Genomic DNA, 23,270 nt, shown 5'->3' with positions numbered 1-23,270 from the left:
TTATTATGTTATTGTTCATCTTCAGAACACTATGTATAATCTTTTGAGTTATTATCTAACAAAGTCTTATATGGAATAAAGGAATTAACTTGTTGTCAGTAATAGGGACATCCCATAGATAAAGAGTGACTTTCGACTTCATGGCCACTTCTAATATAGACATTTACAAAAAAAAAAAAAAAAAAAAAAAAAAAAGTTCAAACATTAATATTTTCAATCTTCGAGAGCGACAACCTCTAAGGCAATTACTATCGATAATTTGTCTTATGAATAGGGACCAAGGTTGAAACTTTTGAAATAACAATTATGGTCATAAATGTGTGGACACATAGAATACAGAGATGGCGTGGGTCAATGAAAACTTGACCCATGACATACTGACCCACTACCCACCGTGAACCACGACTCAGCATGACCCTCTCTGACCCACCACTCTTCAAAACCCATGATCCATGCCCTCCTCTCCACCGATTCAAGAGTTTAATAAAACAAGGCTGTGAAATTATTACTATTCAGAGTTTGAATTTCTACGGTCAATCAGTCAAGCACCACTCTGTTACAATACCTGTGGATCTGAGTTTTATGATATAAAGTAATAAAGTGTTTGTCATGGGTCATCTTACGATGAATTTCAATTTAATTATCGTATATAATTATTTCTTTATTGAATTACAGATACTTTTCAGTGAAAAATAGGATGAAATTTGAAAGTCTCAAATCAAGTTAAAGTAGACCAACGTAAAAGGGGAAAAAGGATAAAATTTGACTGTGTCTCGAAAGCCAAGTAGTAAGTACTTTTGCTGTTGTTATAATTACAAATATCAATATCCGAAAATGCCTAAAGTTCTCTTTTCATTTAGATATACTCATTTCAGGTAACTAAATAGAAATAAATGAAAAAGAAAGGAAAACGGAGGCCTTGAAAGTAAAATGTAGACACATTCATCACTGTTCAGAAGATGCTTATACAATGTACTGAGCAGAGTGGGTCGGTGGGTCGTAGTGGGTCATGGTGGTTCATGGTGGGTCACTTTGAGTCAGAGTGGATAGTTGGGTCAGAGTGGGTCACAGTAGGTGGTAGGTCGCAGTGGGTCACGTCCTATTGACCCACGACCCACTGACCCACTCCATCTCTGGTAGAATCAACATGACATCTTCCAAAATTCACGTCCCTATTTACGGTTGTTAAAACTCATATTTGGTCGGTAAGACGACAAGCTGCCAACTGAGCGACCCGTGTTCGATCTCTAGTGGGACTGGAAGTTCTTTTTCTCATAGTATCCTAATTTCAATGCAGTTCACCGAGCCCTTTTAAAAAGATACCTGAGGCAACTTGAAATAAACGAGGCAGCAGCGTGATGCTGATTGGATCTTAACGAATTTCCAGATAGCGTCTAAAATCAATGGAATTCTTAACAAAGTAGTGAATTGTACTTAATGAATTTCCAGATACAGCGTCTAAAGTCAATGGAATTTTTAAAGTGCTGAAGTGTACTTAATGAATTTCCAAATATAGCGTGTAAGTAAATAGAATTATTAACGAAGAGCTGAAGTGTACTTAATGACTTTCCAAATACAACGTCTAAAGTCAATGGGATTATTAACAAAGAGCTGAAGTCTAATTAACGAATTTCCAGATACAGCCTCTAAAGTCAATGGAATTAATAACAAAGAGCTGAAGTTTACTTAACCCTGCGTTAGGCGCGTATGTTTCTGTTGCACGATTACCCACCTATTAAAATATATCTAGAATAAGTAATATCATGTTTAAATGACGATTCTTTGATTTGTTTGAATCAATGTTAATTACAGGCTATAGTTTTGGTTGTACACAGTGTTCTGCTTAATACAACGGACTTTTTTTCATGATTTCTAGACTGATTGCAAGCATGTTACACAAATGTCTTTGATATGTTGTCCAGACATTCATCTGTTACATTTGAAGCACCACTTCCTTGCAATTTGTCTCTTGCACTTCTACAGGCATTTTAACGCCCTCTGGAGCCTGATGGCATTTCAAGATCGACCATTCCCTCTCCCTCAACACCAAGTGAGATTTGAAGTCGGCCCATCAGGCTCCCCGTCTTCCTAATTTCAACTGGAACTTGGGAAATATAGCATCGGCGTTGTATTTGAGAGTCAGTCATTTCCCAAGCGATAAACTCAAAAAAATCTCATTCGTGACAATTCAGGTAAACTGGTATTGAATTTCAGGAAGAAAAGTGCATTCATGCACATATATTCAGAAGATCAAAAATATCAGTATAGGGTGTCACTTGTTCCGTTTCAGTATAGGGTGTCACTTGCACTCAAGTGACCAATTTCATAATCAATGTCATCAGAACACACCTCCGACTCCTCCACTTTCCCCTCAGGCCAAAGCCGAACCACATTTTTTTTTGTCGTCACTATATTCCGGCGTTTTGATATTTTACTTGTTACGCACATAGGCGCGCGGTTGTCAATTGTTGCCCAAAAACGCTCCTGGAAAAATAATTTATTTCTTACAAACTGTAGACGGGGTACATAAGTGTGCTAGTGGCGCCACATCAAACACCAACAATTAACGTTCAGCTACTGAAAGACACGACTCTGAAAGCCAACACACAGTGTTGCCAGTTTGAGACAAAATTCACTGGGGGACACCTGTCACCCACGCGCCTAATCTAGGGTTAAAGGATTTCCAGATGCAGCATCTAAAGTCAGAGGAATTACTAACAAAGAGCTGAAATTTACTTAAAGAATTTCCAGATACTAACTAACTAACTCTATGGCCTATGGAACCCGGAGGATTAATGCCGCGTTCACAAAAGTTCTCCATTGACTTCTAGCCTTAGCCAACTGGATCCAGTGTCTACATTGTATTCCTATTTCTGCGAGATCCATCTTAATATTGTCCTCCCATCTGCACCTAGTCTTCCTAATGATCGTTTCCCGATTGGATTTCCAGTTAAGACTTTGAAAGTGTTCCTAGTTTCTTCCATTCTGGCTACATGACCTGTCCACCTGAGCCTCCTAGCCTTGATGACCCTACCAATGTTTAGTAAACCGTATAAATTATGTAGTTCCTCATTATGAAGTTTCCGCCATTCCCCATTACCGTTCCTCTTGGGTCCGAATATTCGCCTCAGGATCTTGTTCTCAAATACTTTCAGTCTATGATCTTCCCTCAGAGTAAACGACTATGTTTCGCAACCATACAGAACAATAGGCATGATTATCGTTTTATATATTTTAAACTTCAAATTCCTCTACATAATTCGCGACAAAAGATTTTAAACTGAATAATAACACAAATTTCCTGGTTTTTAGTGTACATTTAATTTGTCCCTGAATGTTTTTTATCCACTAATATTGATTCTAGAAAGAATTTCCAGATATAGTATCTAAAGTCAACTTCATTATTAACAAAGTGTTGAAATCTACTTAACAAATTTCCAAATAGGACCTCAAAGCCAATTTAACTTGGAATTATTATCAATCTACAACAATACAAAGGAAGAAATTCGGTCAGGGTCTATATTTAAAGCTTTCATCCTAGCATCTGCGTGGTGAGACTGAGAGAAAATCCTAGAAAAACTTCAATCAGGATAGCCAACCACCGGATTTGAACCCGGGACTGCTGATTGCGAAACAAGAATGTTAACCGCTAGCCTACGTTCTACCGGTCAAGAAGGTATAGAGTCTTTACCTCTACACGTAATTCTTGAACCTTCATAGTCTGGCAGAGATGGAGTGGGTCAGTGGATCGGTGGGTCGTGGGTCAATAGGACGTGATCCCTGCAACTCACTACCTACTGTGCTGACCCACTCTGTCCCACCGACCCACTCTGCAGTGCATTGTAGACAGCATCTTCTGAACACTGGTGAATTTGTCAACATTTTACTTTCAAGGCCTCCATTTGTTTCCTTTTTCATTTGTTTCTATTTACTTACCTGAGATACGTCTATCCAAGTGAAGAAAAGAACTTCCAGGCACTTTTCGATGTTGATATTTGTAATTGTAATAATTGCAATATGACTTACCACTTAGCATTCGAGACACAGTCGATTTTACACTATTTTTCTTTTCTTTATCTTGGTCTACTTTAACTTGATTTGAGATTTTCAAATTTCATCCTATTTTCCATTGTAATTCAACAAGAAAATAATTATATATGATAATTAAATTGAAATTCATCGTAACATGGCCCATGACAAACACTTTGCCATTTGATATCGTAAAGATCAGATCCACCGGTATCGTAACAGAACGGTATTTGAGCGATTAGCTATAGAAATTACAAACTCCGATTATTGATTATTTCACAGAATTGTTTTATTATCAGTGTTAACTCTTCATTCAGTTGAGGGGAGGGCGTGATTCATGGATCAGAGTTGATGAAGATGGGTTTTGGTGGGGGTGCATCAGAGTGGGTCATGATGGGTCACTTGTCACAGTTGGTGACGTTGGGTGGTAGGTCAGTGGGTATGTGCCAAGTTTTCATTGACCTACGCCATGTCCGTACCCTGTCTCGAAAAGAAAGGGGGATTATATAAAATTTTACTTTCAGAAACTCATATTTAGCACATTTTTAGTGGGTAGTACCTGTGCAGTGGGATGTCCCGACAAAAATAAGGAATCCAGAGGGTACTACAAGAATGAGGAATTATATACACCAGAGGGACCGATTTTCGGCTCTGGGTGAGCAACTCTGAAAGTTTCTGGCTCTGCATCGGAAGAAAATATAGTGAAATCTTACGTTACCAATAACATTTTACAGCTACTTGCAGTTTTTGTTTAGACCGCTGAATGTTATACATATTACCAAAAAATTTTTGCAATTATTTATAGTTCTGTTTTGTTTTATAAAACAAGCTGAATTTTGTTACCAGCAGTCACTCTGCTAGGTACAATTAGAGAAGTCTTATAGAATGATTCTGTCTGGCCATCCATCTGTCTGCTTGAATATCATCAGATATCAGAGCGAAAACAGTAGGGAGAAATGTTATATTTATACGGATCAGTGTTTCGGGAATAGGTTATCTCACTACTGAAACCATAATTGCATAAGTGTTTATGTAATAGTTGCTGCATTTATATGCAAACCCACCGAAACTATTCGATGTATTCGTGTTTGGGTGAAAATGCTCAAGTTAGCCTTCAATCCTTCAATAAATATACCTGACTTAAAAAAGATAGTCCGTGAACACGAGTTTTTTCTTTGTCTTAGAAATTTAAGAAATCATCGAATTTAGTATTGCTTGAGTAGAATCATTATTTGTATTATTATTAGTAATAATACTTTTTATTATCGAAATTGATAAGAATAATTTAGATTTAAGATACCGTTTTACTGTTAGTATTATATTTCAGTAATTATGACTAGGAATATGTTTTTTTTTTTTTTTCTTCTGGTAAACAACTCTGAGGAAATATTGTGTTAGATGTCTTTCGCCTTGGAGCATCTGGTGGCAAACGTTGCTAATGAGAGGTTACAACTTTCATTCAGGCGTCAGATTATAATAATTAGGCTGAAGACGCGGCTCCTTGAAACGAATTGGTAACTTGAGAGCGGTATTGCCATGAGTATAGTTACTAAAGATAAATGAGACATAATAGGGAACGCTTTGGGAAAGATAAAGAAAACTTTTTTTTGGAATAAGAGCATATGAGAGAAATGGTTGGCAGGCAACCTTTACTTAGATTGTGTACAGGCAGCACACACCGCAGCCATTTCTAATTTTCTAGAACTTCTTGTATCTGCTTATATCTGCTTATAAATAGTTCGTTAATCTTCTCACGATGCTGGGTTAAGACTTTAAACTATGTACCCTTACGTGAAATCTAAACTGGAAAGATAGGCGCCGAGTTCTAATTATTTCAATGGGTGCTCAGCTCACGCTTCGATACTTACAAGATAAATCAAGACTCCTATTCTAATTCTGAAGGGGGGGGGGGCACGATGGCTCAGTAGTAGAGCGCTTACCGGTTCCATCCCTTGCCAAGTAAGTTTGTGGTGGACAAAATCGTACTTCTGATTTTTCTCGGAGTACTTTAGTTTCCTCCTACTTTCCCATTCCACCAATTCTTCCATCCTCACTCATTTGTTTTAATCATCGTCTCCCTTAGCGTAATAGACATAATCATTGGATGTTAAACTCAGAAGTTTCACTTCACTTTTCTTATTCCAATTCTATTAACAAATCCAATAGATCTCAATGCTTCCCACATTGAGAACTTCTTGAGAGATGTGTAAAAAAAACATCAAGGAAACAAAGGCCGCTGAAATAAAATGAACTCTTATTCTTTTAAAATGTAAAAGCACAAGTTTTTGTTTTGTTTACTATGATTACCTAAGCTTTGTATTGAACTCTTAAGTCCTGAGATATTTTTTTTTTTTTTTTCGTTTCAAAGTTTCAAATGTATTCAGAAATATTGGACAAAGGAAAGAGGCAAAATAATAATAATAATAATAATAATAATAATAATAATAATAATAATAATAATAAAATTATAATTAAATAAGTAATTATAATACATCTAATCAAACCTTCAAAACATTTTAGAAGAATTTCAGTGGGAACTGAAAATAAGTCAACTGTATTGTAATTTTTGTATATAAACACTTTTTATATTTAAAAGACACACACACACACACACACATATATATATATATATATATATATATATATATATATATATATATATATATATATATATATATATATATATATATATATATATATATATATATATATATATATATATATATATATTCGTCGTCGGCAATTCAAAACCCGCTATGTACATTTTTATAAATTTTTCAGGAGAAACGAAAAACATTATCCTGGTTAGATTTTTTGCTTTGTAAAAGTGATGTTATAAGTAATATTTGATGCTGCACGTAACTTGATACCTTCTCAAGTAATAATAAATTAGAGAGTCTAAAAGAGCTAAAAGCTGCACCAGATAGTACTATTATCTCGAAATGGCCGAAAATGTCAGGTTTTGAATTGACGACGACGATATATATATCTATATCTATATCTATCTATCTATCTATCTATCTATCTATCTATCTATATATATATATATATATATATATATATATATATATATATATATATATATATATATACAGTGGCGGATCCAGGATATGATCAAGGGAGGGGCTAAACCATAATTTGCCGTTTTATCCAGTGTAAAGCAGAATTGAAGCTCATTTTATCTAGTGTAAACCTGAGCGTCAAGGGGGGGGGGGCTATAGCCCCGTAGCTCCCCCCTTGGATCCGCCCTTGTATATATATATATATATATATATACGAGAGAGAGAGAACTAACTGCATAAAACAATCCTACAAAATTATTCTTATATGTGAATATCAATTAATATTACTGTTAATAATGTTAGCTCACTTGAAATGACTTAATTTCACGAAATGAAAATGTAATTTCGAAATTAATTCCAATGCAAACATTCAATGGCTGCTTGAGCTCCGGAACATCCATATACTAGCCGCCTAGAACCGGAAACACTCATGCCAAAAACATAAACAAAGATGCCCAAACTTATGAGATCGGTGCTCATAAGTTCGGAACTCACACTCACTCGCTCTCACCCTTACGAAGTGGGCGCGAGTTCAAAATCATGATGTCAGCGTGAGGTCGGAATGATATTGTGAGTGTGAGGTCGGGTGAGCGTGAGTTTCGAACTCATGAGCACCGACCTCATGAGTTTGGGCACCTTTGTTCGTGCCTTCAGCATGAAGTGAGTTGAGTAAGCGCGACTTCCAAATCATTATGTGAGCGTGAGGTCGAGATGATGATGTAGGCGTGAGTTTGAGTAAGGTTAGTCCATAGTGCGCACAGACGCTCCGTACTTGTGGGGAAAAATGTTTCGTTTTCCAGTTGTGAAACTACGGTAGAGTCCTAAATCATGTAAGTTCAATATTGAAACAAATCTATAATTTCCAACTGTAATAGAGAAATAATGAGAGATGAAACTTGGTAAGTAGTAAACTTCTACCATTTCTGGTCTTAGTAGAAAGATACGGGAGAAGATGGAATATTTTCTTAAGACGCTGAATCGATTGCAAAATAATAATAATAATAATAATAATAATAATAATAATAATAATAATAATAATAATAATAATCGTTTGTTGCTATCTGTTTCTGTTCTAGGGGGATAAAGGTTAAAACTGGAGATGAATTACCTCTACCACTTTCGGTTTGAATAGTGGGTTAATGTAGGAGATGGAACCTATTCAAAAAAATGTTTCTCGATATCTCTTACCTATGTATAAATCAACCCTATATAAATCTATATCTATATAAATCAACTATTCTTTGGCTAGCTGGGGACTCCGCCCCCAGGCCCCCGCGTTTGCTCGGCCTACGTCCTCGCACCTCTTAAAACCACAATTCTACTGAATTTCAAGTTTCTTTTCGTATTACCCTAACCCTACCCTACCCTAAGAGATAGGCTTTTGTAACCCAAGAAATCGCTCATTTAAATAACATGGGAATTTCTTCATTCCCCCTTTAGACCATTTAAAAATAAAAATATTCAGGTTTGGCAATTTTCATGGGGTGGATTGCTCCCGAAAGGATATAATCATGTCAAGTTTCATCATTATAGTCCTACAAGAAATGCCTAAACATTTTGGGGTGTAGATGTCCCATATAAATAATTTGGGAAAGATTTTTCAGTTTCCCATAAGCCCATTCTAAAGATAGAAATATTTATATTTAGTGAATTTGTTAAATAATGCTATGAAATACGTACAAGCATACTGAATTTCTAGTTTTTATTTCAATTCCAAGTACCTAAAACATTAGATTATATATCCAAGAAAATGCCTATTTAAATAATATGGGGAGTTTCTTCATCCCTCTTTCAGATCCCTTAAAAATTAAAAATATTCACTTTTGGAAATTTTCCTGTATAGGTTTTCCGAAAAGCTACAATCATACCCCACAGGAAGTGCCTAATAATTTTGGGATTGTAAAAGGTGTCCCATATAAATAACATGGGGAAGATTTTTCACTTCTCCGTACAACAACTCTAAATCTGGATTTTTAAAATTTTTAGTTATTTGCTTAGGCAACGCTAACGAAAATGTACAAGCATACCGAAATTCAAGTTTTTATTCCAATTTCAAGTACTTAAAACATTAAATTATGAGTCCAAGAAAATGCCTATTTAAATAACATGGGGAATTTTTTCATCATGCCTTTAGATCCCCTAAAATTAAAAATATTCACTTTTAGCAATTTTCTTGTGGGTTAGTCCTGAAAAGCTACAACCGTGCCAAATTTCAACTTACCGCGTCAACCGGAAGTATCTGTTATTTATGTCAGTTCATGTAGTTTTATACAAGGTGGCCCAAATTAGGTATACAGTCCCGTACTGATCGGCTCATGACATTTTATAACATTTACTTATTATTATCTATACAGGTATTGATTTAGTTTCTTCATTATTTGTCCTTAATTTATTTTCACTTATACCTGAAGCTCGGAACAAACCGAAGCAAATATTAATAAATTAAAATGTCACACTTGATCGATGCTGGACTGTATGCCTTCTTTTGGCCCACCCTGTAATAGGTAGGATATTGAAACCTGAAGTACTAGTAAATTTTAACAAGTTCTTCTTTGATGCGAATGGAGATTATATCTTTTAAGACGATGAGTTGATTTCAAAAAGCTCCTTGTCGCTATCTATTACCATTTTTGTACTGTGACGATGAATGTTGAAACCGGAAACGGCTGATTTGTATCTCTTAGGGATGCGCACGAGTCGACTCGAGTCGAGATTTAAGCCTGTTTCGACTCGTCTCGAGAAACTGTTGTCTCGACTCGAAAATATGTTTCTGTCTCGACTCATGTATGGACTCGACAGTTTCTGTCTCGACTCGAGTCTCGACAAAATATACGAATTAAAATATACTCACACATCAGCCAGAACATTATGACTATGGCGACGCGTCTTGACGCAATGAACCTTAGTAGGTCACTGGAGAGAGTTGGCACATGTGCACACACAGGTCACTTAACTCCCGTAAATTCCGGGGAGGGGGCGATGCGCTTTCATATCACGTTCAATCCCATCCCAGATGTGTTCGATTGGGTTTAGATCCGGCGAATTGGAGTCAGCACATCACTAGGAACTCGCCCCTGTGTTCCTCGAACCACTCCATCACACTCCTGGCCTTGTGACATGGTGCATTATCTTGTGGAAAAATTCCACCACCGTTGGAAAACATGGTCGTCATGAAGGGGTGTACATAGTCTGCAAGCAGTGTGCGATACGCCTCGGCCGTCATGGTGCCTTGCTCGAGCTCCACTAGACACATAGATGTTCACGTGAATGTTTCCCAGAGCATAATTAAGCCACCAACAGCTTGTCTCCGTCCCGCACTACAGGGGTCAATGAGCTGTTCCCTTGGAACACGACGGATTCACATCCTCTCATTGTCATGATGAAGAAGGTATCGGGATTCATCAGATAATGCAACGCTTTGTCACTGCGCTAAGGTCCAGTGACGATGGTCAAGTGTTCATTTCAGTCGTAGTTGCCGATTTCGTGGTGTTAACATTTGCACATGGATGGGTCATCGGCTGCGAAGGCCCATCGTTAGGAGTGTTTGGTGCGCTGTGTGTTCAGACACACTTGTACTTTGCCCAGCATTACAATCTGATGTTAGTACCGCCACAGTTTGTTGCCTGTCCTGTTTTACCAGTCTACCCAGACTACGACGTCCGACATGAGCTGAATGAGCTGAAAATTAAATCTTGATCACGAAAGATTAACTATTAAGTTTATGCGTTCTGTACCTTTCTAAAGTAATAAATTCTGAAATTTGTTTCAAGGCTGTTTCTGAGTGAATACTTTCTTCAAAATAATATTAAAAATTATAGAAAGATTTTTGACACATTCAGGTCGAGTCGAGATTTTTACGAGCAGTTTCGACTCAACTCGTGTCTCGACTCGAAAATTCGAGTCGAGAAATACGTCTGGCTCGACTCGTTTCGAATTTTACAAAGTGGGACTCGACTCGTGCTCATTCCTACTACCTCTTCCAATTTGCATAGACGATTAACGGAGGAGATAAAAAAATATTCTTGGGACGCCAAATCGATTACAAAAAAAGAGAAAAGAAAGAGAAAAAAGAAAAAGAAAGGAAAACCAGCTTTTTTAAATATTTCTTACCGCTTTTGCTCTGATACTTGTCAACAGACAGACAGACAGACGTAGCCGTTCTATAAGACTTCCGACACCTATGCATATACGTTGAAGGTCGAAAAACAAAATTAATAAATTAATAACTCGTACAGCTTTACTTATCTAAATAGTCACTCTTACTCAGACTGAAGTCATAATGACAGAATTCTTGCTAAACAAAAGACGAATTAAACTTAGTGTAGTTCTGTTTGCTGGTATAGTGGCTAGCGAGCCACCCTTGATGTATGTGTTGTGGTTTGATTACTGGTACGAAAGTACTACACACGCTGCATAGTAATTCAGATCCCACTTCAAACTGTATGTATTGTCTTATATAGCCTCGCTGCTGACAATGGACGTAGATATAAAGCAATCAATAAATCAACAAATAAATCTCGTGGCGTGTACTTCCTGTACATAGAAAATACTGTATTTTCATCTGTCGATGAGGATTTCAACATGTTAAGTTTTCGTGAAATCCAAAACATACTTACTAGCAGGGCCGGATCCAGGATTTTCTGAGGGGGGGTGCACCAAATAACTGCCAGTACGTTTGAATTAAATTTGAGGTTTTTAAATGCCTTTACGCATATGTGGTGTAAATGAGGAATTGCCCTGGAAATGCTGTGTCTGCTCTTGATGAATCCTTTTCCTTCAACCTTCAGAAAATTGACAGAAACTATTGATTTTGCAAAACTCACTGCCAGCTTCTCAGTTTAGGTATTGTATATTTACAACGAAGGGGCGGGGGGTGCATGTGCACCTTTGCACTCCCCCTAAATCCGGCCCTGCTTACTCGTATGATATTTGGTTAATTTATTATTATTATTAGATATTATTCCATTTATTTATTATTTCATTATTTATTTATTATTTTTTTTTTGTATTTACAATGTCCTCAATTACGTTTATATTTATTGTTATCAAGAAATCTGGTTGTAGTAGGATCTTATTAGTTGTCAATTGAGCGTTGGTTTTATTTTTTGAACACTATACAATGTGAAAACGAACATTAATAACCATTTTAATTTTCAAATTCTGTATAGTTTAGTGAAGCAATTTTTATTTGTAAAAAAAAAAAAAAAAAAAAAAAAAAAAAAAAAAAAGACAAGGGGCTCATAAATGTAAAGGCTTATTTGGAAAGACATCAGTTAAGAAGGTTTTTCTGTTTTTTCTTTTTTCTTTTTTTTTAAGGAAAGCAATAATTGCGTTAGAATTTATTGTGCCGACTTTATATCATTTAAGAAAAAAGCAGGCTTAGGTCCTTTACTTGTTTAGAATTGTTTTTGTATGGAGTTGTTTGAATATATACAGAATGAGTCAGAAATATGCCTATACGTTTCATAGTACATGTTTAATCGCATGACAGAATTATGGATACAGATATGGTACCATTGGAAAGACAATGTCTCAAACTCACGACAGAAAACAATACAAAATAATATTGAATCACCTAATTCCCTTAAACTGTACGCCGTTTGCAACACAGCAAAATCGACAACGCTTTGGAAAGTCACACACAGCGTTCTGACACATTGATACCAGAATATCACGAATTTCTTCCTCAATTGTTATTTTCAGCATGTCAGTGTGTCCCCGTGCATAAACTTCTCCTTCAAAAATCTCACATACAATCTCGTCTCGCCAGTCTCACACTATTCTGGTGCACAATCGCCCATGTTGCGACGGTGACTTGCTGCTGCATGTTGAGCGCCATTTTGGCTAGTGACGCCAAGTGAAGCACGTTAACTCGTATCTGAAGTAAGAAATAAACTTTCAAGATTAAAATATGCCATCCACCTTCTCCATCTAGAATGTACGGTAAGATTCTGAATTTAAGAGTATAGTCATATTTCTGATTCACCCTGTATATACAACTATGGTTTTCCTGCTAATTTGGTAACCGATTTAGTTAAACATTAATTATTTCATGTAACTATGAGATAACTAGGTATGTTAATTTCAGAAAAAAAAAAAACTTAACATTTCTCTTCTTTTTTTTTCTATTTGCAGAGAAAACCAGTTTTGAAGAGAACTTTGCTAATAAATTCACCAGTTATCTTCAAACGCAAGGATACAATAGTGGAAGAGTATGTGTTCTTCGCGAAGGAAAATTAGTTCATTTGAAGAATTACCACACCAATCGTCAAGTAAATCATCATCATCATCATCATCACAATCGCGATCATCATCTAGATTCCCCAATCCATTTGCAATCTTTAGAACAATTGTTGGTGGCGACTGGTATCTTAAAACTTATCCAGGATCGTAGATTGCATTTGCAACACAAACCCTTTGCGCAACACAGTGGCTTAAAAGTAGATGATCCGTTACGGACGGTAACTGTGGAGCATTTATTACGTCATACAAGTGGTATAGCAAAAACTCAAAGTTTCGCTTTATATGAAGAGTTGTGGCACAAGAATGGACTTAATTTAAGTCATGAGGTGGTGTTTGTTAGTTTTCCAGGATATAAATATGTCTATTCTGACTTTAATTACCTTATATTGACAAACATTATTAAAGAAACTACACAGCAACAAGTCAAAGTGTACTTATATGAAAACGTTTTAAGGCCTCTTGGTCTTTGGAATACACATCATAAACACTTCTTTGCTGACAACATCAGTGGCTATGTAACGACAAAAAATTCTCGTGTAACAGAAGAATACAACTGGTTGATGGCGTCCAGTGATTTCATTCATTTGTTATATTCGTTCTTTGATGAGAGTGAACATTCAATATGGACGCCACACATTAAGGAGCTGGCTTTATCGAAACCAGATCCTCCGTTTTTCCAACATGTGACAAAGTGGCCAGGGTTAGGGATGATTGTAAGCAGAACTCATGTTTGGTTAAATAGTGATGATCAGTCAAAAGATATGAGTGCATCGTGTACTGTAAACCAATCAAAGGCAGTAACTCTGAGGCATTACAGGTCCCTTACAACAACTAAAAATCCTTCCTCACAACTTTGTTGGTTCATAGCGCTAGACAAAAATCGTCACAAGAACCTTCGACAAGAAGTGAAACATTTCTTCGAACCTCAAGACATGTGGACTTGTGAAGATTTAAGTGTAAATATTCTTACGGACATACAGCTCCAAACTAAGAAAGGGAGTGATATTTATGTGAAATATAAAATGCCAGAACACAGTTTGGATGCGTATATCCAAGCAGCAGTTCGGTCCAACTTGTGTCTAGTGAAGACAACTGCTTTTTCTCTCCACGCTAAAATATACTTTTCTGTGATTCTTGCGAAATGTGACAGCAAGAGCACAACTGTAACAGATTACTTCCTTTCTAGAGAAGTGACAGACACGATAGAAGTGGGCGTAGAAAATTTGAAAGATTTACGGAAACATTATGCATTGTCTGGACGCTGTGTTGAAGATATTTTTCAACATAATCCGGATTTGTTTCGTGTTTCATTAGCTGTGTGCGACAGACAGAAACGGATTATTGAGGGTGAAGTACCAAAATCTAGTCTTTCGGAGGAAATTAAAATCAGACATTTATATGATTTCCTTCCTACGATATTATTTGCTTACTCCAAATATAACGAGACTCGTTATTTTATACAATTTGAACAAATGTAAATAACATTATTTTTGCTCATGAAGTTCATAGTCTTTGATTCTTTTCTTTCTTCTGTGGTGTTTCTAATTTTGTTCGTTTTGCCCATCCCAATAGTATTCAAGTTTTTTTTCTTTTCTTGCGTACTTCTAACTACTCTTTTCCATTCAAGCGTGTAATCCCAGACTTTAACTATCCTTAATTCAAATTATAGGTAGTTATATCAAAAATAAATTATACAATTTATTGATTGTTAATTAAATAACTCAGTTTCACTATAAGCAGAAAAAAAACATGCTATAAATTTAATGGAATTACATTATAGAACACAATTATGTTATAGAGCTAGATGTTTTAAATTTTACATTACACCTTAAGAAGTTATCGTGTACCCTGGAGGTATTCATAAGCCAGGTTGAATTCTGCGAGGAGAGGCTGGAAAGTCATGAAATCACCAAGAAGAAATTTACCTGGAATAACCATTTTAATACACTATTCAGCGTATTCCCCTACGAAGCTCTATACACTTTTCACAACAACGAACTCACAATTCGTACTATGAAATTCAAAGAGCTAAAATTTGATTCAAAATTTTATAATAACAGTGTGTAATGTCAGAAGGCATATGAATCACTTGAATACTGTAAAAGTACACTTACTCAAAACGATGGAATTAGAGATGCGCACTAGTTGAGATTTAAGCCTGTCTGGACTCGTCTCGGGAAAATGTTGTCTCAATTCGTCTCGAAATTCGAGTCGAGACAAAATATACTAGTTAAAATATACGCACACATCAGCCAGAACATTGATTACCTACTAATTGTCAGTATGTCCACCTTTGGCACGGATAACAACGGTGACGCCTCTTGGCATGGACGCAATGATCCTTGGTAGGTCGCTGGAGAGAGTTGGCACATGTGCACACACAGGTCTCCTAATTCCCGTAAATTCCGGGGATGGGACGATGCGCTTTGACACAATGTTCAATTACATCTCAGATGTGTTCGATTGGGTTCAGATCCGGCGAGTTGGGGGGGCCACCACATCACTTGGAACTCGCCCCAGTGTTTCTCAAACTACTCCATCACACTCCTTTCCTTGAGACATAATGCATTATCTTGTGGAAAAATGCCATTACCGTTGGGAAACATGGTCGTCATGAAGAGGTGTACGTAATCTGCAAGCAGTGTGCGATATGCCTCGGCCGTGATGGTGCCTTGCTCGAGCTCCACTAGACACATGGATGCTCACGTGAATGTTCCCCAGAGCATAATTAAACCGCCAACAGCTTGTTCCCGTAGCGCAGTACAGATGTCAAGAAGCTGTTCCCTTGGAACACGACAGATTCGCACCCTCCCATCGTCACGATGAAGAAAGTATCGGGATTCATCAGACAATGCAACACTCTGCCACTGCGCCAAGGACGGGACGCGAGTGGAAGTGTTGTAATTATGAATAAAACTTGGAGAGTAGTAGAACACGTTCTATAAAACCGCATGTCTTTATCTGCTATAGATTACGAGCTATTTCATTCTAAAGGTTCCAGGACTTTGTGGACACTCTGTATATACCTAGGGCCATATTTAACATTTTTACTGCGGCCGAGTAAATACAGGTGTAGCAACTTAAGATAATGAAGTGAATAATAAATTTTTAAATGGATTGATGAGCTGGTTGGTTGAATTGATGTTTAGCATCCGTTTGAGCAGCGAGGCTATATGAGACGTGGACCTACAGTTAAAATGGATCCGGACCTGGCTCTTTTGGACCGAAGACACGTAAAATGGATTGATAAGCGTTGAAAACTGTAAGTAATTCTGGATGTTCATCAACAATGGATAAATTATGGTAAAAGAATAGTCAGTAATGGAAGAAGAGAAATAATGAATATAGGTAAAATGTTAATTATCATTTTCTAGTAAAATAGATTCTTGTTACATAGATATTTACAAAATGTAAAAATTTCATATCATATCCATATGTATATGTGTACATAAGTTCCTAAAATTTCTAGATATGGATTATGAAAGAACAAATCCGAGAAAATTTGCCGCCCCCCAAAAACTTAGTATTCCGTACATAACCTTGTTGGCCCATTCCTAACTACGGCCTCTCTCTCTCTCTCTCTCTCTCTCTCTCTCTAGATATATATATATATACACTGACAAATCCAAGGGGGGCTATAGTGCCCCCTTGACGCTCAGGTGTACACTGGATAAAGTGGGCTTCAATCCTGCTTTATACTGGATAAATCGGCAAACTATGATATAGCCCCTCCCTTGCTCATATGCTGTATATATCATTTTTACAAATGAACGCTCTGATCTGACTCTAATAATAGTGAATAAACCAGCCCACATAGTTTTAATCTGTCTTAAGAGTCTTCCTCCTTGTAAAGGATGTCATATATTTATTTAATAATTCTCGTAACAAGTGAAAAACAGTTAATCGAATAGAGTTATCTTGCTTTTTTGTAATGATCATTCTTCGTTTTTTTTTTTAAACATCGAATTCTACTATAATCAAGTTTGAAATGTGATCACAATTTTCTTTGATAATGATAATTATTTAATTCTACAATGTTGTTAGCGGATTCAAGAAAGAAAATGTCAAAAGATGAGATATGTTCATACCAATCGGTGGATTTCATTGGACTGCAGAAAATTACATTGGAAAGTGTAAATTCTTTTGCCTAGTTTGCGAAGAAGAAGACTTTTTTTTTTTTTTTTTGTACACATACAAATTGAATTTCTACACCAGGCGTGTGCAACTTGAAACAGCGGGTGGGCCAATCACAGAGCACAAAATGCCGTCGCGGGCCTCATTGTAGGTATATCATTTTTACGACAATTGAATAGTTTAGTATTAAATGATGGAACATATTCATCGTAATTTACATCACAATAACACAAAACAACTGTTATACTGGTAACCACTAAAGAGGAGCAGAATAATGTGTTTAGATCTTTGTCGGTACATCTAGCAATCCTTATACCGAGCGAAATTTCCTCCAAGTACCTGCGCTTGCCAATGTCTTCAGGACGTTACCACGTTTTGCATTGTGTGGTCGATGGAAAATTTCCAGTTCATTCTTAACAGGTTTTGTAAAAAAGAAAAATTCTAATAATTATTCTTTTCAATAACTGGCCAGCAGGTCGGAAGACAGTTAGGCGGATCGCATATAGCCCGTGGGCCGGCTGTTGCACACGGCTGCTCTACACGATAAGCATGCCACCTAACTAATCCTGGAGTACACTACGGTTATGTTTTTCATTGTTACTAACAAGACGACAGTACACATTATATTTGGATATATTCCAAAATTATGCTTAGCTGTTAAGTTTCAATTTTTGATTCACTATAATATTGTTTAAAAATAAACTATACAAAGGGTGTCCCATAAAGAACACAACTTTTGAAATGCCCGCCATTTCGGTTCTAGTAAGTTGGCAGCACTGAATGTTACACGATATTCATTTGTTGTCTTTGTGATTAGTAGTCACGGAGCACGGAATAGAGCATGATCGTCATCTCTTTTCTGTACGGGTAGGAGCCGTATAGATTTCTTACAAGAGAGGTTCCCTGGCCGGGTGATTTCTCGCAACAGTGAAGTAAATTAGCCACCTAAATCTTGTGATTTGACACCATGTAAATTGGCTACCTAAATCTTATGATTTGACACCATGTAAATTGGCCACCTAAATCCTGTGATTTGACACCATGTAACTTGGCTACCTAAATCTTGTGATTTGACACCATGCAAATTAGCCACCTAAATCTTGTGATTTGACACCATGTAAATTGGCCACCTAAATCTTGTGATTTGACACCATGTAAATTGGCCACTTAATCTTGTGATTTGACACAATGTAAATTGACCACCTAAATCTTGTGATTTGACACCACGTAAATTGGCCACCTAAATCTTGTGATTTGACACCATGTGATTTCTTTCTGTATTGGGTTTTTGTATTGGGTATTCTCGTGCGCAAACCAACAAACTAAAATCACTTCCAGAGCTTCGGCGTGTAATTTCAGAACTACAGGTGCAAATATGCCAAAAAGTCATGGAGAATTTTATCGAAAGAACAAGAGTGTGTATGCAGAGTCGTGGAGAGCATTTGAGTAATATAGTTATTTTATACATAATCACAGGTAGCATACAATGCAAAAATATAAATATGTAATATGTAAATTACTTAATTTCATCATAAAGTTTTATGTTATTATGTACTCAAAAGTAGCGTTATTTATGGGACACCCTTTAAAAATTTATAAATGACATGGAGCTGAATAAAATGGCATAATTTGGGGATAAATTTTCATGAGTAATTTTCGAGAAAAATAGGGAAAAATGATTTTTGTGACGTTAAAAATATATCGTTCGTTGTCAATAATAATAATAATTGAAAATTCTGGAACAAATTTTGTTTATTTATTAATGTACTGTATATATAAGAAAAATACGTCATTAAGTAACGAGTTGTATGTGGGGTCTGTTCTGAAAGTAATGTCAGTTAAGTCTATTAAAAATCATTGAATTTATCATTACAAGTGTTTAAAAATCATCAAAATAGTCTCCTCTTGCATAGATACATCGGCTCCAGCGGGACTTCCAGCTCTCAAATGCGTTGCGGTAGTCCTCCTCCGGAATGTCCTTTAATGCTGCGGTGCAAGCAGCTTTGATCCTGTCCACTGTCCCAAAATGCTTGCCTTTCGGCGGTGTTTTGAGGCGTGGAAACAGAAAAACGTCGGGGGAGCCAAGTCCAGGCTGTACGGGGGTTAGGGGATCGTGAGCACCTCTGCTTTGACCAGGTAGTCGGTCACGATGAATCTTTGTTCTAACGAGCGCTGTATTTTCACTTCCACAAGATCGAAAAACAACCCTCACGGACATGCCCGTCCTCATTCTTCGGATGCACGGAGCACACTGAGCGACGGAGCGCTGCTTAGCTGGGTTTCCCCACTACTAGTTTCAACCGATTAGACCGCGCTCCGACATACAGTCGCGTTACAATAAATTCAGTGACTCTACTTTCAGGACAGACCTTCTGTATTATTGCTTATCTTTTAACGTGACAAACAATTATCATACAGAACTTACTTACTTATCTGAAAACTTGTATTGTTTACTGGAAATTTTGGAAATCTTTTGAGGGAATTCTTAAGAAATTTAAGCAAAACGTTTTGAAAAGTATGAAGCAAACAATATTAAGTAATACATGCAGATTAACTGTTTCATCATCTCATATACTGTACGTATGTGTTACATATGCATATGTTTATGCCTCTATTGCAACATTCTGTAGAAGCTCTTTCGTATTTTACTGCTTAAAAACTATAATTGAATTTTGAGGGTATTACTTAAAAAACCACAATATTTGAAATGACTTCTCTCTAGTAAGTTGGCAGCACTGAACGATACACGATTTTTATCTGTTGTCTGTGATTTGTAGTTACAGCGTATGATTGTCATCTGTTTTCTGTACGGGTAGGAATGGAGTGCTTCATGACGGAACAGTTTATTAGAAATGTCGTGAAGCGCTCCATTCCTACCAGTACAGAAAATAGATGACGATCATGCGCTATTCGGCGCTGCGTAACTACTAATCACAAAGGCAACATTTGAAAATCGTGTAACGTCCAGTGCTGCCAGCTTACTAGAGCAGAAATGGTGGAGGTTTCAAACGTTGCGTTCTTAATGGGACACCCTTTATATAGGAATGGTCCCTTTTTGGTAATTTCCTTGAAAATACTAGTTTTTTTTTTTTTTTTTTTAAATCAATGTTGGAATTATGACATGTCAGCATGAAAAAGAATGTAAGAATGGAGTGTTATTATTAGTTCAATTAGTAAGTTCAATTCACTGTGTATTTATGAGTGTAGCTATTTGGGTCAATTTACTTAAAATTGTAATGAATGTAAATTATTTTAGAGACTAATATCTGTCCAGATACAAAGTGTCCAATATACAATGCAACGTGGAGTTTGGGATAGTAAAAGTTTGGAACCGGAAACGGTACGCAAATAATGGTTATATCAACATGAAACCTTGTTCATGCATATATTTTTAAACTAGGGACCAATAATTGAAGTACACTAGGAACCACACAGTGTTGCCAGATGTAACCGAAGGTGTATATGTTTCAATTTACAACACGACTTGGAAAATATTGCCAACTGATGTTCTCTTAACAAATTAGGTGTAAACATAAAGAAATATAACATTTTATAATTTACTACAAAACAAAAATAAAATGGAGTTTATTATTCAATGAATCAGATCTTACTAAATAGATCAAATTCAGTCAAAGCTCTTGGAGTTACATTTGATACGAAACTAGCATTTAATAACCATTTTGAGAACATAGTTAATGAATCTCTCAAGATGTTAGAGTTCATAACTAAAACTGGAAGAGTTTAACAATGTTGCTACTAACAAAAATGTATTTATTATTCCTATGTATGATCAAAACTAGAATATGCTGCTGTGATCTGGAATCCATCGCAACAACAATACCGACACCAACTGGAAAAAGTCCAATCTAAATTTATCAAATACTTGACGTACAAGAGAATTGGAATCTATCCATCTTATGAAAATTATCTAACATTAATAGACAACTTCTGTATCCCTACACTTGAACAAAGGCGAAATGCGATAGATCTAATTATTCTCCATAAAATAGTACAAAACGAGTTTAATCGACGAATCTGATATCGACACTAAATTTTCATGTCCCGACACTCAAAACTCGTTCTGCTCTGGCCTGTTTTATTGCAAAAAAGCAAGGATCAACATATTATTGAAATCACGAACGTGGAGAATATGCTCTTCTTATAACAAAATATGTATCGAACACAAAGAAATTGACATATATATATAATATCACCGATATGTTTAAGAAAACTGTTGTAAATTTATTCTGTAATATACCAACACTATAATTGGGTTTATGCTTGTTTTGATGACAAGTAAATAAATAAATAATTTCGAGAACTGGAAAATGACACGAACTGTATTGCGAGCTACACATTTTTAAAACCACATACTGTATACAAACTTACCATGTTGTAGGATAAAACATTTTGCACAAAAATGTGTAGCATTCTTCGGCCACTTTACAAGTTTTTAAGAAGTCTCACGATAAAGTGACAAATGTTCATGTTTGCACTTCAATTAACGTCTGATTTATCCATTCTTAATTTTTAAGATCGTAAAATGTTGATTTTATGCTACTTTTGAAATTGCAAATTTGAGCATTTTAAGATGCCTTTTGAAAGTTTTATAAGCCAAGTCAAAGAAACCAGATTCCAATAAATTTTCTCATACGTTGTTGCTATTACCAGCTTGTATATACGAGTTTCTTGTTCCATAACCTGACTTTAATTTTATAATACCACAAATACCGCCTGCTAGCCGAATGTTCGTTGTCCAGTAACTCCTGTTTAGTTACTGTGCGTTAGAGAAAAGCGTATTTAATGACGAAAAAGAAAATAAATTTAAATCTACATAATCGTGACATAACCCTTTAAAGCCGTCGCTGTTAAACGATGGTCATTTGTTAACTGAAGTTGACGGCCTCGAGAACGTGCGTAATGAGCTTCTTCACTATATCGTACTTTTACACTGCAGCGCTTTCGAATGATTGTACTACATACAGCGTTTCTTGTCAGAGGAAAGGGAGAAGAGGAAACAAATCTTACAACTTACCAAACAAGAAATAGTCAAACCAACCACGTGACTACTCAAATATAAATAGTGTGCTGAGCATGGACGCCCGCACAAGGGTACAAGGGTACAATTTTCGAAAGGTGTTCAATTCTTGGAAATACATGTCAAAACATATTAATTTGCCCTCACATGCTATGTTACTTAATATTGTATACAGGGCCGAGGTGGCTCAGTGGTAGAGCGTCATCTCTGGTGCATGTGATGTTTAGTTCGATCCCAGCCAGCGCCAAGTGAATCGTGAGGTGGACAAACACCGTGCGCGTAGATTTTCTCGGGATTCTCCCTCCCACTCCATTCATTCCACCGTTACCATCCATCCCGTCATCACCGTCTTCCTTAGCCTTGATGCATATATATATATATATATATATATATATATATATATATATATATATATATATATATATATATATATATATATATATATATATATATATATATACATACAGGGTGTTAATAAATTATAACGACAAAGTATAAGAGGTGATTCAAAATAAATAAGACATCAAAATGAGACAAAAGGTTCATATGAGCCTGGGATGAAAAGTGAATAGTTTCAGAGCTAGGGCTGTCCAAAACCGTTAAAAGCTCAGTCTTCACTACAGCGAAATTAAACTACCGCTAATTTTAGAGTTTTTCTGTAATATCTTCAAAAAAAAAAAAAAAAAAATATTCGGAATACAGGAACGTAGTGAACTGGACAATACCATTTTGCATGTGATACCTTTACCACAATTCACCTCTGC

The 23,270-nt window shown here is 36.2% G+C and overlaps 1 protein-coding gene across 1 annotated transcript in view; it reads left to right on the top strand.

Annotated features, from left to right (window-relative positions):
* Positions 1-14,835, top strand: part of LOC145675933 (uncharacterized) — a 108,946-nt gene extending 94,111 nt beyond the window's left edge. Inside the window, exon 2 of the mRNA XM_081746742.1 lies at positions 13,227-14,835. Coding sequence (XP_081602868.1) covers positions 13,227-14,812 — 1,586 coding nt within the window. The 3' untranslated portion in view covers positions 14,813-14,835. The remainder of the gene's footprint in view (positions 1-13,226) is intronic.
* Positions 14,836-23,270: the final 8,435 nt, after the last annotated feature.

Source organism: Thermobia domestica, chromosome 18 (genome assembly GCF_964235325.1).
Source record: "Thermobia domestica chromosome 18, izTheDome1.hap1.1, whole genome shotgun sequence".
Classification (NCBI taxonomy): Eukaryota; Metazoa; Arthropoda; class Insecta; order Zygentoma; family Lepismatidae; genus Thermobia; species Thermobia domestica.
The sequence above is the reverse complement of the archived record's forward strand: the minus strand, read 5'-3'. Positions and strand labels throughout refer to the sequence as shown.